The 17,250-nt window shown below is 29.9% G+C and overlaps 1 protein-coding gene across 2 annotated transcripts in view; it reads right to left on the bottom strand.

Moving 5' to 3' along the window:
• Positions 1 to 17,250, bottom strand: part of LOC142322645 (prolyl 4-hydroxylase subunit alpha-1-like) — a 67,406-nt gene that overhangs the window by 39,774 nt on the left and 10,382 nt on the right. The window contains exons 3-5 of one of the 2 annotated variants that reach the window (XM_075361727.1): positions 12,208 to 12,356; positions 5,642 to 5,812; positions 3,088 to 3,255 (exon numbers count right to left, since the gene is read on the bottom strand). In XM_075361727.1, coding sequence (XP_075217842.1) covers positions 3,088 to 3,255; positions 5,642 to 5,812; positions 12,208 to 12,356 — 488 coding nt within the window. The remainder of the gene's footprint in view (positions 1 to 3,087; positions 3,256 to 5,641; positions 5,813 to 12,207; positions 12,357 to 17,250) is intronic. The other variant, XM_075361732.1, reaches the window with a different exon arrangement.

Raw genomic sequence — 17,250 nt, 5'->3', positions numbered from 1 at the left:
TAAATTAACCCAGTTTTCATTGAATTTTTCTACAGATAAAGCCAATTTTGAAAAGAGCTGACAGAAATTACTGTAACTGATACCTTTCACCTTCTAGTATCAGTAATTCATAATGTCTAATGTCAATCCAGTAGGTGGTTTATATTCCAGTAATTTTCCAATATAGTTGTAATAATAAAATAATATTGTTATAAAGAAAAAGTTGTCTGTCGAGCACTGACACACTTAAAAATTACATCTTTATTGTAGATATGACTGTAAATTTTATGATATTTTTCATAATGTTCATGTAGAAAAATTCAAGAAAATTAAAATATCTGGAACTTTTAATAAATGAAAATGATAATTAAATTTCATTCAATTTTGTTGTCCTTTATAATAGTGTTTTGTCAACGTCCCTCATCTATTTGTCATGCCTTATCTGGTTGTCTTCTTGTTTATTTATTATTAATGGTTATACTTGTCTTTTAATTTTCTTTATCTATTTCCTGATTTCAATAAATTGAGGTTATTGAAAAGGATATCTGCTAGATTATTGATCTGTTCATTTATGATCATTTAATTGCTATTTTCTAATTTAAAAGTTTCTAGATTTTCTAAAATGATAATTCTTCTTCCTTTGACACATTTGTGAATTAATTTGTTGATTCTTTCATTTTCACTAGGGTATGTTCTTTTATTAAATGTGTTGGATAATTGAATCATTTTGTTTGATTTTTGAATCATGTGTTTATTATATCTCAATTTTAATTTTCTTCCCGTTTATCTAATGTATGTTGGATTGGATTTACATTTTATTTTGTATATATAATTACTGTTGTATATATATTTTTGTTCTATGTTGCTACTGAAAATTTTTTCAGTGTATTATTTGTATGTAAAGCCATTATATCTGTTGTATATTATATCTGTTAAAAAATTGTTTAATTGAGTAAATTTCTTTCCCAGTAAATGTTAATTCACTCCATTTAAAGGTTTCTTTATCGTTTGTTGTTTTAGTTTCATTTAATCTATTTCTATTTTTATTCATTTTTCGGATCATTCCTTTTTTATACTCGTTATTTTCTGCTATTAGAAAAATAGTGTTTAATTCTTTTTTATATGCTGGTTTCTTTAATAGTAATTTGTACAGTCTATCTATCACATAACTAAAAGCCACTAATTTGTGTTCCATTGGGTGATTTGAATTGTAAGTTATGGTGTTATCTGTAAAGGTTCCCTTTCCATATATTTCAAAATCAAAATTATTATTTTTTTTTATTGTTAGGTGTAGAAAATTAATAGTTTCATCTTTCTTTGTTTCCACTGTATATTTAACGTTTATGGTGGAATCTTTTCTTCAATATTATTTATTTCTTTTTTAAATATTAGTGCACTGTCATCCACATACCAAATGTATTCTAAACATTTGCATTTTTCATGATATCTGATATATTTTCTTCTTTCATGTTCTGTAAGAATACTTTACTTAATGTCGCTGATAGTGGGTAGCTCATGCCTAATCCATCCTTCATTTTATAATCTTTATTATTAAATTTAAAAACTGATTTTGTTTCTAAAGCTTTAATCAACTTTCTGTTTTAAGGCTATTATTTGTCTTTTCCTCATTTAGTTTCTTTTCTAAAAATTTTATAGTCTCTTCTCTAAAAAAAATGTTCTACGTCAAATTATACAATTCTGCAGTCTTCTGTTATTCTTATATTTTTTAATCTTTCTGCTACTTAGATTGAATTTTTTAGTGTATATAGGTTTTTTAATATTCCTGTATCTTTTAGTATATTTGCTAATTTATATGCTTGTGCATTCATGTAATTTATTATAGGTCTTATCAGTAGATTCTCTTTGTGACTTTTATCCTGTGTTATAATTGGTATACCAGGATTCATGTTAATACATTTGTAATCATTTTCTTTAATAAAATTTTTTTATAATTTCTTTCTGATATATTTTGGTTTTATCTTTCTTCTCTACTGTATATTGTGTTTTGTTTATAAAATTTTCTGTTTTCTTTATGTAATCTTTTTTAATGATAACTACTGCATTTCCTTTATCCACTTTAGTAATTAGTGTATTATTTTCTTCTAGTTTATTTTTTATATTTTTTTTGTATTTTTTCCTTCTTTTTACACATATTTAATTTTTGTTGGTTACTTTTTTACTTCATTTAATTTTAATTACAATTTTATAATTATTGTATATTTATTTATGTATCATACAAATATCTCATTTATTCTATTAAACTGTTATTTACATTTACTCTATGTAAATAGTAAAAATTGTCATAAATTACAGTGGTCTACAAAACTTTTTTTGTGTTACATTGATGACATTATCCTGATTGACCAATAAAATTATTTAATTTGTATCCAGTGGAAAATTAAAAAATTGTTATTTAATTTTCTATTAAATTAATACAATTATCAGCAAATGGCATGCAGCATCTTTTGTCTTTTATCTGCTGAACTAAAGTCAGCTTATAAAACAAACATTAGCTCAATTTTTATCTTTTCAACCAAATTACAGTATAATATGCTTTTTCACTTCTTTTGTTACAGAACTGCTTTGTGATTTGAAACAAAAAGGTCCAGGAACATAACAAAACTTAACTAATGAATTTTTAGAAGATCTATCATGAAAACTTGATGTTTTGAAAGTAAACTGCGTTTAAAATAACATATGTAACTATAACAGAATAAAGACTATCTCTAACTGAAAACAAAGATAATTACCAGTAACATGCAGAGTTGCCAACTGTGATATGACAATAATACTAAATTGTGATAGAAGGTGTGATGATAGTAAAATAAAAGTTTGACATGGTGTAACTATGTTAACGGTTGGTATCTAAATTAGAGAAAAATTTGTTAATACAAATAATAATTTAGCCTATGTCAGTGATAACACTGTTAACCAGTGATGTATAAATGAGTCAATATTTTTAATAATCATCTTTCAACGATATTTTTTTATTACTGTGTAAAGTTTGTATTGTATGATAAATACCCACACCTGACTGGGATTTGAACCTGAAATCTTTACCACTCTGCCATAGAGATTGACAATTTTACAATGAAAAATTTTACTAACCTTCTTGATATAAAATATTCGCTAGAGAGTCAAAAATTTCCCACTTTTTAATGAAAGTATCATTTTCTTCAGCATCATATTTATTCAAAGCTTCATTCATCCATTCCATTGCGTGATAGAAGTGGTTTTGGTGATATGCTTGAATTCCAAGTTCAAAGCAGTCCTCCACTGTTAAAAATAATGAAACAATTAAAAAAAATTAATTTAAATTTTGTAATACAATTTTCCGAATTTATAATAAATAAATTGTTAGAGATGTTTAACTGAAATAATGAGAAAGCAATTCTAATAATAATATTTCTTTAGAATACTGGGCGCTTGTTTAAAAATAATAAAAATAAAATAGAATAAAAAATATGAACAATGCCACAGTTCAAATATAGTTGCAAATATTAACAATGCGGCCCTTAGTTCAAAGAATTTTATTGGGATTGTATTTGAAATAAAGTTTATGTCTTGGAATTTTTCTACTTGAGGGTTGAAAAAACTAATTTTTAAAATTTAAAATTAGTTTTTTTGCTTTAAATCTCAACTTCAGTTGTAGAAAAGAAAAACTCTAAATTAATTTATAATAATAATTTGTGGTATTATTTATTACCACAAATAATACCATCACTGCTGATGGTATTATTTGTGGTAAATGCTATATTTATGTTTTCTTAAAAAATCCTTTAGTTTATTTATTTCTTTTCCTGTGAACATAAATTTTGCCCATTTTTGTTTTTCTTCTTTTTACCTATTGTCATAACTTTTTTGTTATTTTTATCTTTCGAAATAGTTTCCTTATTATTCCTTTTTCATAATCATTATTCGCTACTATTTGAAAGATAATATTTAGTTCTTTGTATTCTACTTACTTAACGGTAAACTGATTTACCGTTCTTTTGAACATATGTCTGAACACAGCTACTTTATGTTCCCATGGATAGTTAGATTTTGAATTTATAATGTTATCTGTGCATGTGGATTTTCTATAAATGTAAAATTTTAATTCTTCTGGCTTTCTTCAAATTTTCAAATCTAATAAGTTTATTGTATTCTTTTTTCTTTTTCCATCGTAAACTTCAGTTTTTTATGTATTTCTTTATGTCATTTTATTAAATTAAATAAAATTTTATAAAATTAAATTAAATTAAAAATGGAATTTTTATATATTTTGTTAATTTCATTTAATAAAATGAAATTCTATTCTATTGTCCTTCTATACCCTCCCCTATATAGAGGAAGATTGCTTAACATCACTATTTATTCAATGATCCCAACTCAGGAAGACTCAGAGCTTTGAGAAAGTAGCTCAAGTAGCTTTGAGAAAGTAGGTACACATCAAATACAAATGTTATGAGTACAAAGGGAATGATAGAAAATAACAATCAACAGCACTCTGCATATCAAAAGGAATTTCGCAACTTAATCTAGTTTAATTTCACTAAAAGACATTTCCAAATTCCATTCATTTATTTGTTTGAAATGATGATTGATTACATAAATTAAACATATTATTTTATTACAATATTTTTCATAATATTTTAACTGATCACTGTAATTAATAAAACCAAATTTTGCACTTGAAATTTCTTTTTCCCATTAAAATTTTCATATCAATTCTATCATCTACATCATAAATCGATCATGTATAATTTTTTTATCGTTAGAATCCATAGTTCTAAACAACCATTTGTTAATGGTTCCAAATACATCGATCAATTCTCTTTTTGATCTTTTACTTGGTTTGAAATTAACATATTCATCTAAATTACCAGACTCATGAAATAAATTAAACAAAATCTGAATATTGTTCAGAAATTGTTTTTGCTATGAACAATAGAACAGACAGTGTTTGAAGAAAACAAAGATTAACAGAAATTTTGAATCCATATTTTTCTGCTAATTGTACTGTTATATCAATATTTCAAAATACTGTAAAAAGGTTTACTAAGTTTGAACCGCAAGAAACATATTTTATCTAGTTTTCTTAGTATTTAAAACCAGTCTCCTCTAAAAATGTCTAAATCTTATTACAGTTTGATGGCATAAAGAATGTCAAAAATAATTTACACTGGAGCATTAGATAAGTACAGAAAAATCTTCACTTAAGTAAACAATTTTTACTTAAAGATCTGATCTGAAATTTTATTTTGACCAAAACTCCCCCAACTCTTTTTAGAATTTTTGCAAAAATTTAATATATTCTTTCCCGCGAAAGGTAATACCTGTCAACAAAGTTTAGGGAAAATAAGTCAACAGGATCCAGAATTATAAGACCAATTACAGGCCAATATATGTGCATACACTCAAACATCCATCTGAGAAAATTAGTTTTTTGGACTTGGGAGTATTGAAATAAACATTTTTTTCGCAAATTATTTACAATCTATTTCTTTTTTTGTTAAAAAAATATTTTCAGTATCTCCCTTAAGGCATAAAATTAAAAAAAAAAATACTTTCTAGTTATAGCTGCTGTAGCTAGGAAAGTAAAAATATTCACTAATTATAATTTGCTTTAATAATCTAAGTACTGCATCAAACATGTATATATATTTTTTAAATAACTTACTAAAAAGTTGTGTTTCATACTGAACCCCATCAAGTTCTCCTTTAGCTATTGATGAAGTTTTCAGTTTATAAACAACTTGGAGTCTTAATAATGCAGCTGCAGCTCCATTTAAATCTTCATCAGTAGGAAACTGGTATTTACTTTTATAATATATTAAATTATTCTTCAATTCTGCCAAAATAAAAGAATTTTATTTTACTAGTTAGTAAAATACATATGCAAAAATAGCCTAATGTAATGTATACAATTTTATTAAATATACCAGCAGACCTGGCAATGCTTTTCTATTGCTAGATTTGAGTATATATATATATATATATACAGATTAAATAAACACAATTGAAAGTTTAATAGAACATTGACAAAATGAACATTTCAGAACTTCACAAAATTTAACCTTTCCTTTCCCATTTTAATCTTTATCATATCCCATTCCCCCTTTCCATTGTTTTTCTTCCCCTTTTCCTTTCCATATATCCCTTTCCATTTCCTTTTCCCTTTTACGTTTTTCGATTTTTCCCTTTCTACCCACGCATAAATCGGTCCAGTATTTTTTTAGTCTTCGGTGGAGACACATAACATGTGGAGGAACATTGAAATGGAATTGTAAAATATTTAGTATAGTGTGTGTTACTTTTACATCCAAGAGATAGGGCTGTTTTTCAAAAAATGCAAATTTTTAACTGTGACAGAGGTGTCATTTTAGGAGTATAAATAGAAGATATGTAAAAATATGCGCGTATTTGAATGCAACGTTGTGTCAAAATTTAAAAGCAATCAATGAAGAACTTTCGGGGATTTAAGATTTTGAACAAACAAACATTTACATTTTTATATATATATATATATGTACTATGATACATAAAGTATATAAATACACACACACACGTGCTGGCAACCCCCACACACAATAACAAAAAAATCATACAAAGAAATAAAAAAACACATTTTTTATAGCAAACCAAAATGGATACAAATATATTTTAATAGAGAATATTAATAAAAATACATTAAAAAAATACTTCATTAACACTGTTTGAAAAAGTCATAGACGTGTGAATTATATTAAAAGCAAATATATTACATATAACTAAACATATACATTTTTATCCACCTTTTGTGACCTTATAGGATCACTTTTAATGGAGTCAGTTCATTCAGGTCGTGCGATTCTACCAGTACTTATTTCATACGTTCTGATCTCTGTGCCCTTTCTGATTTTGAAAATGTTTGTGTTGTTTCTTTCTTGTAAGTGTTTTTGTCCTTGATTTTTTCTGCGGCATTGGATAAGTACAAAAAAGTTTTGCTTACGTGCCTCAACAAAGATTTGAAATTTTATTTTGGCTTCGTGATTTTGCATCCTTATGATGTGTCCAAAAAATCCTAGTCTTCTCTTACGCATAACATTAGTGATGGGTTCTAACACTTTGTACACAACTTTGTTGGGCACAATCCACACTGCCCATCTTTCTGGTACTCATTGTTGATACAGGTTCTTCCTATTCCTCTTTTGATTTTCTGATGTCTGCCGGTCTTTGATAATTCATTCAGATGAATGAGTGTTTATAACTGTGTTGTCGTGTCTTATTTTTGCGTTTATGGATAGACTTTTTTACTGTAGGTGTACCACACCAGATTAATTTTTGTGCTTTGGCTAGTTTGTCTGTTCTTGTTTGGATTGAGGTTTTTTTGTTTAGGTTGTTTGTTATTATTTCTTTGAGGTACTCAAATTGGGTTATTATTTTGACTTTATTACCATTTATGTTTACTGCTTTTAACTGTGTTTTGGAGCATAATTTTTGTCTTTTCGAATTATATTTTGAGGCCAATTTTATTTGACGTTTTGAAGTGTTAATATCTACGTTTTAGCTTCATCAATGTCATTTACTAGCACTGCCAAGGCAGTTTGTTTTTATTTTTTAATTTTTTTTTTTATTTTTATTTTTGGGAAGTATTTTTTTCAGCATTCTCTCATTTTCATTTCCAGAGTGCAGTTGAATAGTAGCAGTGAGAGTCTATTGCCTTGGCACAGTCCTGTTTTGAACTCAAATTGTTCCGAGAGTTTAATTCTGAATTTCACTTTTGATTAGTGTTTGTGTTTGTTTTGTTGAGTGTGCTTTATCATGTTTATTAATTTGGGATGTAGTCCAAGCTGTCTTAGAATTTTTAGTAGGGATTCTCTGTGGATGCAATTGTATGCTTTCTTGAAGTCTACAAATGTTATCACCATGTCTCTAGTTCTTTCTCTGTTGTAATCCATTATTAGCTTGAGACACCTGATCTGTCTGGACAGCTCCTCTAGGGTCTGAAACCTCCAGGTATTCTCCTAGTGCTTTCTTGAGTTTTAAATCTGAGGATGATTCTTGAAAGAATTTTGTATGTTGTGTCTAGGAGTGAGATTCCCTTGTAGTTGCTAGTGTTTGTTTTGTCTGCTTTTTTGGGTAGTGGGTGGATGAGGGCTGTCGTCCATTGTTCTGATAGTTCTTCATTGATCCAGCTGTTGACGGGTGATTTTTGCTGGTCTTCCTGCATGTTTTCAGCTCTCTACAAAGATCTGATCTTCTTCTGTGGCTTTGTAATTCTTCATCTCACCCAATAATTGGTGACTTCTTTTATTATGGGATGGTTGATATTTTCCGGTGGTGCCACTTTAGGAGCTCTGTCGGTTCTTCGCAATTTAGAAGTTTGTTGAAATATTTAGCTACGATTTCTGCATTATCTATTGTTTATGGATCAGATTATGGTTTTCATCCTTCAAGAGTAGGGTTGGGGGTTTGTATTTTTGGAGTTATTTTTTGAAGGTTTTGTGGAAGTCTCTAAACTGCATTTTGTTGAATTCTTCTTCTATTGATTTCACTGTGTCTTTATATTTTTATGATGTTATATTTTATGATGTCTTTTTATTTTCATTGGGGTTAACTATACAATACAATTTATATAAATATATTAATAAAAATAAAAATAAAGTAGTTGATATCCACATAGTGAGAATTGTAGCACGTCTTTTGGACAAGAAAATGGTTTAACAAAATATTCAGTTTTGTTAAGTTGTGAAATTTCACAACAGAAATGAAATAAAATTAATTGAAGTAGTCTTGTATACCAAGTAAAGTGAGATGGAGGGGCCAAAGCAACAGAAAAGTTTTTTTTTATATGAAACACAGTATAAAGGTGTCTTGCAATTATACAGAACGTAAAATATGTAACAATTTCATAAAATTTTCTTTACAGAAGAACAATTTCTATCTTTCTTAAACATACGTTACAGGTAAGGTTCAGTGGAGTGAAGTTTTGTTGTTAAGTCATCACAGCAGCAGGCACAGTCTCCCCAATATTCCTTTTGTCACACATTGCCTCCAGTTTGTCTCTCCATAACTATGAATTAAATACCTTAATCTTCATGTTTAAATGCAACTTTAAGTGTTTGTCTTTTAGACCCCATTCTCCTATCATAGTGCTTTTCCCAGTGTAATTTACAAAATCATACACCAATATTGTTATTGTCCATTTTTTTAAATATTTGATAAAATGATGAAAAACTGTTTTAAGATTTTTTGAAAAGCATAACATATTAACAAACTTTCTGAGTGGTTTTAGGAAAAAGTGGTCTGCTGACACACAGCCATTCCCAGTTTTTGGAGAGTATTTTAAATTGTGTAGATAATAAAAAGATTTAATTTTCAATTTTCTGTGATTTTAGTAAAGCAATAGATTTAGTTGCATATTTTTTATTGATGAAAACTTAGTAGCTATAGTATAAAAGAAACTACTTACAATTAGTTAAAATCATATCTTATAAACTAAAAAAAGTAATTAAAATTTTATCTTTTGATAAGAATAAACATGTAAAATTTAGGCCTTCTCTTAAAGATGTAGAACGTGGAAGTGTCTAAGAAAAGTACTCTTCATCCTTCGTTGTTTTTATTGTTTATTAATTATCTGCCTCAAAATCTTGAGCCATTCATTGTAACCCTCTTTGCAGATAACTCACTATATCTTTTTCTGAAGATAATTATTTAAAAGAAATTGGAAATCCTACAATAGTAGTTCAAACAATTATTCATGGATGGATTGTAATTATCAAATTTTAAATAAGAAAAACCACTGCATTGTGCTTCTCATGTAGACATAACTTTGCTATTTGTGTGGTGAGAACTCTCATTAATGATAACAATGGCGTTTCTATTGTCCATAAATTGAAATTTCTGGGTGTTATACCCAGATATAACTATATGTATCTTGGGATGCTCAACTGATTGTATTGTTATGATTTGAAGCTTCTTAATAAAACGCTAACTGTCATCATTATTAAATATTTATTATGCCTACATATCTTCCAGTATAACAATATCTTTTGGGGTTCCTTTAAAAAGTTAAAACAAATTTTTAAAATACAAAAATGGGCTGTCAGATAATTATCTAGCTCCTGTAAGTATGAATCATGTATACCAATATTTAGAAAATTAAATATGTTAACTAATCCTGTCTATATGAATGTTCAGTCTTTACCAAAAAAATATTTTCTTATTTTTAAAAGAATATCAATATCTACATTTACCAAACCAGACAAAGAACAAAATACAATATTTCGGTTTACAAGAAAGGGCCACATTATGCTTCTGTTGGCATTTTTAATAAATTACCAAACCATTTTAAAAATCTTCCCATTTATTTATTTAAAATACAATCAAAGGGTTTTTTTAATGGAAATTTTTTAATTTTGTTGATAAATTTTAAAAAATACTACCTATTTTAAATATACCTGATTTATCTGCATCCCATTAAACATATAAATAAATATGTGGTCAAAATAATTTTCAATAGTGTCTTCCGAATGGAGAAATTGCATTAATATTATCAGTTATAATTACTTCACTGTCATTTTCAATAAAAAACAAATGGCAATTTTTTTTTATTTTTAATGTATTTAACTTTATATTATTTCTTGCGTTTGTTTTTAAATAATTAACATGACAAAACATGGCTTTTTTATATAATTTGTTTTTATATTTATAATTCAACATATAATGATCTGATCTATGTATTATATTATTTTGTATAGATCTGAATAAAAGATTTGTTCTGTTTAACATTCAAAGCTTAGTGTTATGTTTGACTCTGATAAAATAAGTTTAAAATTTTTTTAAAGATTTAATTATGATCAACAATTCTACTTTACGATTATAGTATATTTTTATTTTATAAATTTAATTTCATTGTAGAGCTTAATTTATTCAATTTGTTGCAAAATAAGTGAAAGTTTATTGTTCACAGAACTATTAGTAATTTTTAATAATTTTAATCATAGTGGTTATAAAAGAGCTGTGAAACTTAATGATGCATTATATTATTAAGTTCATAATTTGCTGTTAACAATAATATCTGGGTCATTCCATGTCAGGTGGACTGGGGGTTCCCAGTCAGCCATCTCTCAACTTCATCAAATTTTGCGCAGACATTCACTGTGGTCTTAAATGCAATTTTACCAAATTGTAGCTCTATATCTGCTATTACTGATACATATATTGTCATCCTGATGATGTCGTTGATGGGGCTTCAGGAGTATTAAAAATGTGCTGTTCTGGAATCCAGCAGGTGTCCTTTCTAGGGGGCCAATGATAAGAACAAGCTGCACCATGGGGGTGCATAAAACTAAGAAGAGCATCATATTCTTCAAAAGATATATCACATATATTTCCAATCCATCAAGTATTGTAATACATGTAAGCCATATATCGGCATGGTTGCAAGCTGGTAAGTGATATGCTTTGAGTAGGTTTATAATTTTCATAAACATCAGATTCAAATACTAAAGTATCATTTGAGACTCTGCTGACCTTGGATTTTAGCTTTGCTAACTAACTTAACCTGGTGGTTCTCTCTTGTTCAGCAATTGTGAATTTTGTAACTAGTACTAAACCGGCTTTCCTGTTCAAGTCAGATTCTCTCAACTTCTCTTGGAATAAAAAAGAACCTGAATCCTGGTATATATTCTTTACAAAATTCAAATAAGTCTCTTGGTGTCAATATCTTGTTTTCAATACCACTGAAGACTGGCACTTGCTGCTAATTGTTTTGTAGTACCTACAATTCTACAATAAGGTGATTTTCCCTGTCTAGTACCAGAGTTCTTTGGATTCAGCTGTTATCCCAAAGTCTTCTTCATGGTAGCGCAAATTGATAAAATTCTTGAAGTTTTTGTATTGAGCAGCTGAAACCATCACTGAAGTAGTGTATATGCTTTATTTCAGTTACTGTATTCAAGTATTTGATCAATTTTCTATCAGATCATGAAGTTTTATATCATGGAATGTATAAAGAGGGAATGATAAAGTGAATGAGTGAGGTGGTTGTGATAGGCTAGATGTAATGACTATAAGGGAGCTGGTTTTCTTGATTGATGAACTTCTCCTTTATCCACTCCTTTTAACTTTTATGAGGAAATAATCAGGGAAATTATTATTATTGTTGCCCAAAAAATACAAGCAAAATGAAATAAATACATAAAGATAAAAATTTATCTTAGCTTAAGATTATTTGGTTTCTAGTATCAAAAAATAAGATACCTTCATTTATATTATTTATTATTGATACAATCCTTTTCCAGTCAACAGTCAGAAGTTTTATTATTTTGAAAGCATTAATTGGATTATGTATGTAGTTATTTATATCTCTTCTGGTTTTATGTTCCTTGGCATAACCATATGCTCTCCTGCTAACAATAATAAAATATTTAAAAACATCATTGCTGCACTACATAGACTACATTAAGTATTTTAACAAGTTGTTCATTAATAATAAAACAATGACTAATAAAGTTAACTGTTACTTAATTTCCTTTCTTGATCAATATGATTTGATTAGGAATATTTCTTTAACTAATTTATTACAGTACCATTAACAATCGTACCTCCAGTGACTCTACTGATGAAGGATCTAACTATTATCTTATAAAAGGGCAATTTCTCTTAGGCTTCACAGCCTGTAAACGACATGGATGCATATGTAAACGTTTGCTTAAAATATCCCTGTCATTAATGGCATCATCCGCGGTTGGTTTTCCTAACCTATTTTTTACGATTACGCAGGAAACACTAACTGACACAATAAACTTTTTCTTCATAAATCTTCGGTCGTTCCGTACTCTTCCCTTTACACCATTGATTCTCAAACTTTTCGCCCACCGCCCACATTGAGAATCAAAAATTTTCTAACGCCCCAAAACTTTAAAATCAACAATCTGTTAAAAATAGCAATTACAATTATTGTTTTTAAAAGGGGCATATCCTATTTCTGAGTTGAAACTTACATTTTAGTTTGGAATATCAGGAAAACATAATTTTTGCCTTTTTTTAATCAGGCCTCGCCTTCTAGACCACCTCAACAGCTCCAGCGCTCACAAGGAAGAGTTATCGCACATTGTGAGAACGAATACTTTACACAAACATCGGTCGTTTCAAATTGATTACGCTATCGATAAATGTTATTATCACTTGTAGAATCACAATTAAAACTTTTTACAGAACGCACGTTGAACTGTAACTACAGATTCACATTTAGGAAGCTGCAAAATCTTACCTAGTGGCGCTATCAAATGGAAATTTAGGGAATCAATCAACGCATGGCACAACTAAAACTGTGCTTTCTGCACGTTGATTCTAGTCTTAAATTTACACCTCATCTAGACTCCCTATGGGAGTCGAGTAATCTACGCTAAAAAAAAAAAACGACAAACGGGTGTTATTCACTGTAACGGTATAGGGTCTTATGAAAGATCGCGACTTTTTATTCATTAAAATAAAAACATACACTGACATGATAACCTCTTTGTTGAGCATTTTCTTTATATAAAAACTATTATCATGTTTAATTCATTAATTGACACGTTTTTAATACTGTTCATCACGCAAAATGAACCTGCCATTTTTATTCTCAGACAGCAAGCCAACTTACGTTGGCTTTATAAAAAGAATTATGTTTCATCTATATTTAATCAGATGGCGCACCCCACAGTCACATGTTTTACTCTTTTCTCATAAAAAAAAATTCAAACCTTAATTTTTCCGTACACATTCCGTCAGATGGTGCAAGCTATCACGGTTAAGAAGAATGTACAAAAGGTTATTATGAAAATAATGTTTTAATAAATTATTTATATAAATATAATAGAATTTGAATTAAAAAAATAAATTGTCTAAACTGAAACGACAATTAACAATTGTATAAAATGAAATAGAATTAACAAATAATAACAAACGTATTTGCTATATTTTTTATGTATTATTATGATAAAGTTAAACATAAAAATTACAGCTAAATTATTATAAGCTGGTGTATGATAAGGAATTACCAGTTAAATGGAAATAATACACATATGATATTCATTAGTAAATAATACAAATTATTAAATAACATGCATAAATAAAATAAATGGTTTGTCGGGAAAAATCAACAACTACAATTTAAAAGATATTGATTTGCTTGGCATTTCTCCCGTCACCACCCCATTCGGTCGCCCTAAAGCACAAGACCGAATGGCTGTGCAACAAACGGCTACTGAGCCTCGAAACAGTTTAGCGACCACTGTCCTAATATCTCTTAGAGCTTTCCTAACAGTTTGAGCCGACTAAGCGCGGTGCCATACGCCACCGGCTTACGTGTCCCAACCGCTCACTTGTCATTTATAACTAAAATGGATAGGTGCACCCCGTCAACTACTAAAAATATATATGAGTTCAATAAATAAATTTAATAATATTTTTTTTTTAAAGTCGATATGTGGGTGGAATATATTGAAGAGTTATAAGGAGGATATGATTTAGAAAATGGTGTTATAGAGAAAGAAGAGGAAGTTGAAGAGGATGAAATCAGAGAAACTATACTGAGATCTGAATTTAAGACAGCATTAAAAGATTTGAATGGCAGAAAGGCTCCTGGAATAGACGGAATACCTGTAGAATTACTGCGCAGTGCAGACGAGGAAGCGATTAATAGATTATACAAACTGATGTGCAACATTTATGAAAAAGGGGAAGTTCCATCAGATTTCAAAAAAGTGTTAGTCATGATACGAAAAAAAGCAGGAGCAGATAAATGTGAAGAATACAGAATAATTAGTTTAACTAGTCATGCATCAAAAATCTTAACTAGAATTCTATACAGAAGAATTGAGAGGAGAGTGGAAGAAGTTGGTTTCAGGAAAAGTATAGGAACAAGGGAAGCAATTTTAGGCCTCAGATTAATAGTAAAAGGAAGATTAAAGAAAAACAAATCAACATACTTGGCATTTATAAACCTAGAAAAGGCATTCGATAACGTAGACTGGAATAAAATGTTCAGCATTTTAAAAAACTTAGGGTTCAAATACAGAAATAGAAGAACAATTTCTAACATTTACAGGAACCAAACAGCAACAGTATTAATTGAAGAACATAAGAAAGAAGTCGTAATAAGAAAGGGAGTCCGACAAGGATGTTCCCTATCCCCGTTACTTTTTAATCTTTACGTGGAACTAGCAGTTATGATGTTAAAGAACAATTTAGATTCGGAATAACATTACAAGGTGAAAATATCAAGATACTACGATTTGCTGATGATATAGTAACTCTAGCTGAGAGTAAAAAGGATTTAGAAGAAACAATGAATGGCATGGATGAAGTCCTACGCAAGAACTATTGAATGAAAATAAGCAAGAACAAAACGTAAGTAATGAAATGTAGTAGAAATAACAATGATGGACCACTGAATGTGAATATAGGAGGAGAAAAGATTATGGAGGTAGAAGAATTTTATTATTTGGGAAGTAGAATTACTAAAGATGGACGAAGCAGGAGCGATATAAAATGCCGAATAGCACAGGCGAAACAAGCCTTCAGTCAGAAATATAATTTGTTTACATCAAAATAAATTTAAACATCATGAAAGCATTTTGAAAGTATATGTTTGGAGTGTAGTATACATGGAAGTGAAACTTGGACGATCAGAGTACCTGAGAAGAAAAGATTAGAAGCTTTTGAAATATGCTGCTACAGGAGAATGTTAAAAATCAGATGAGTGGATGAAGTGACAAATGAAGAGGTGTTGCGGAAAATAGATGAAGAAAGAAGCATTTGGAAAAATATAGCTGAACGAAGAGACAGATTTATAGGCCACATATTAAGGCAACCTGGAATAGTTGCTTTAATATTGAAGGGACAGGTAGAAGGAAAAAATTGTGTAGGCAGGCCACGTTTGGAATATGTAAAACAAATTGTTAGGGATGTAGGATGTAGGGGGTATACCGAAATGAAACGTTTAGCACTAGATTGGGAATTTTGGGGAACAGCATCAAACCAGTCAAATGACTGAAGACAAAGAATAAAAAATAAATTTTTATTGTCAAGACAGCAATTCGCTACCACGTCTATGTTCTTGAAAGCCAACAACTACATGTCCACCATTTTAAAGCGTTTGGAGCTTTAGTTGACTGGTAGCCAGCCGTAATTCTCGGGTAGCTTCTCACAGCAGTGAGGTAGTAGTTTTTCCCTTAGATAAACTACTGATGCCGGTTCAACAAAGCAACGGCATAAAGGAACGCCCACACGGTCCGACGGTGCGGTTCTCGCCATACTGACCCGACGTTTGTGAGTGGCCAATTTTCCCCTTGACCTGTAAGTTCCAGGGTGGCCTGAGTTCTAGCCCCCGCAAGAGCTGGGCAATCGAATAACATGTGTTTGTGCGACTGGACCTCCCTGCAGACGCACAGCTCATCAGCTGCCAGGCAGAACCGAAACAAATATTGGTTTTAATTCATGTGGTTGGAGAGCACTTGTGCTCCCGTTGCCCTTATAAACGAACAAGAGGCGTACCATCCCTCCAAGTCCTGTATAAATCTATTAGTCCTGTACAAGGACCTACCATTAGTCGTGGCGTGCCATTCTTGCTGCCATGCATCCATCGCAAGGCTGTAAAGCTTCCTCCGCAGGCGGGAGATGAGCTACAATCTAAACGTAAAATGGTGCACTTGTTTTTTATTGATTTTATGTCGTATACGTCATGACCAAGGTGATGAAATACATAGTAGTGCAAAAGTTGTAGTACAGCCTATTATTTCATAAGTTGTAAAGAAAATGAAACATTTGGATATACCAACGTAAATTAGATATGAGGGCTCACCTTTGAGGCATAACACAACAATGGCCGCCATTTTGAATCGCCGTCCATTTATTAAAATGGGAAGGGGGTCATGTGACATATAAAAACAGATTGAAAGTTTACCAGGAATTCACTTCTGCAATCAGATTTCATATAACTGTTACGGTGTAGGAGTTATTGGCATCCAAAAGTTTGTAAATCTTATTCTTTTGCAGGTGACAAGATGGCTTTGACGAAAGAAGAGCGAATTGAGTTGATCCTGATGTCAGATGAACGAAACAGTCGAGTCGTTGCAGCAGATTTCAACAAGCGCCACCCTAAGAGACCACCAATTTCGCATAACATTGTTGCATGTCTCATATCCAAATTCAAGGAAACTGGAAGTGTGTCAGACAGGCGACGTATTGGTGGTCCAAAATCTTCCAGTGATGAGATAACTTCGACGATTGTCTTGGCTGCCTTTTTGAGGAACCCAC

This window comes from Lycorma delicatula, chromosome 1 (genome assembly GCF_047948215.1).
Source record: "Lycorma delicatula isolate Av1 chromosome 1, ASM4794821v1, whole genome shotgun sequence".
NCBI classification, from domain to species: Eukaryota; Metazoa; Arthropoda; class Insecta; order Hemiptera; family Fulgoridae; genus Lycorma; species Lycorma delicatula.
Note: the sequence above shows the minus strand (reverse complement) of the source record. Positions and strands in the feature narration are given on the sequence as shown.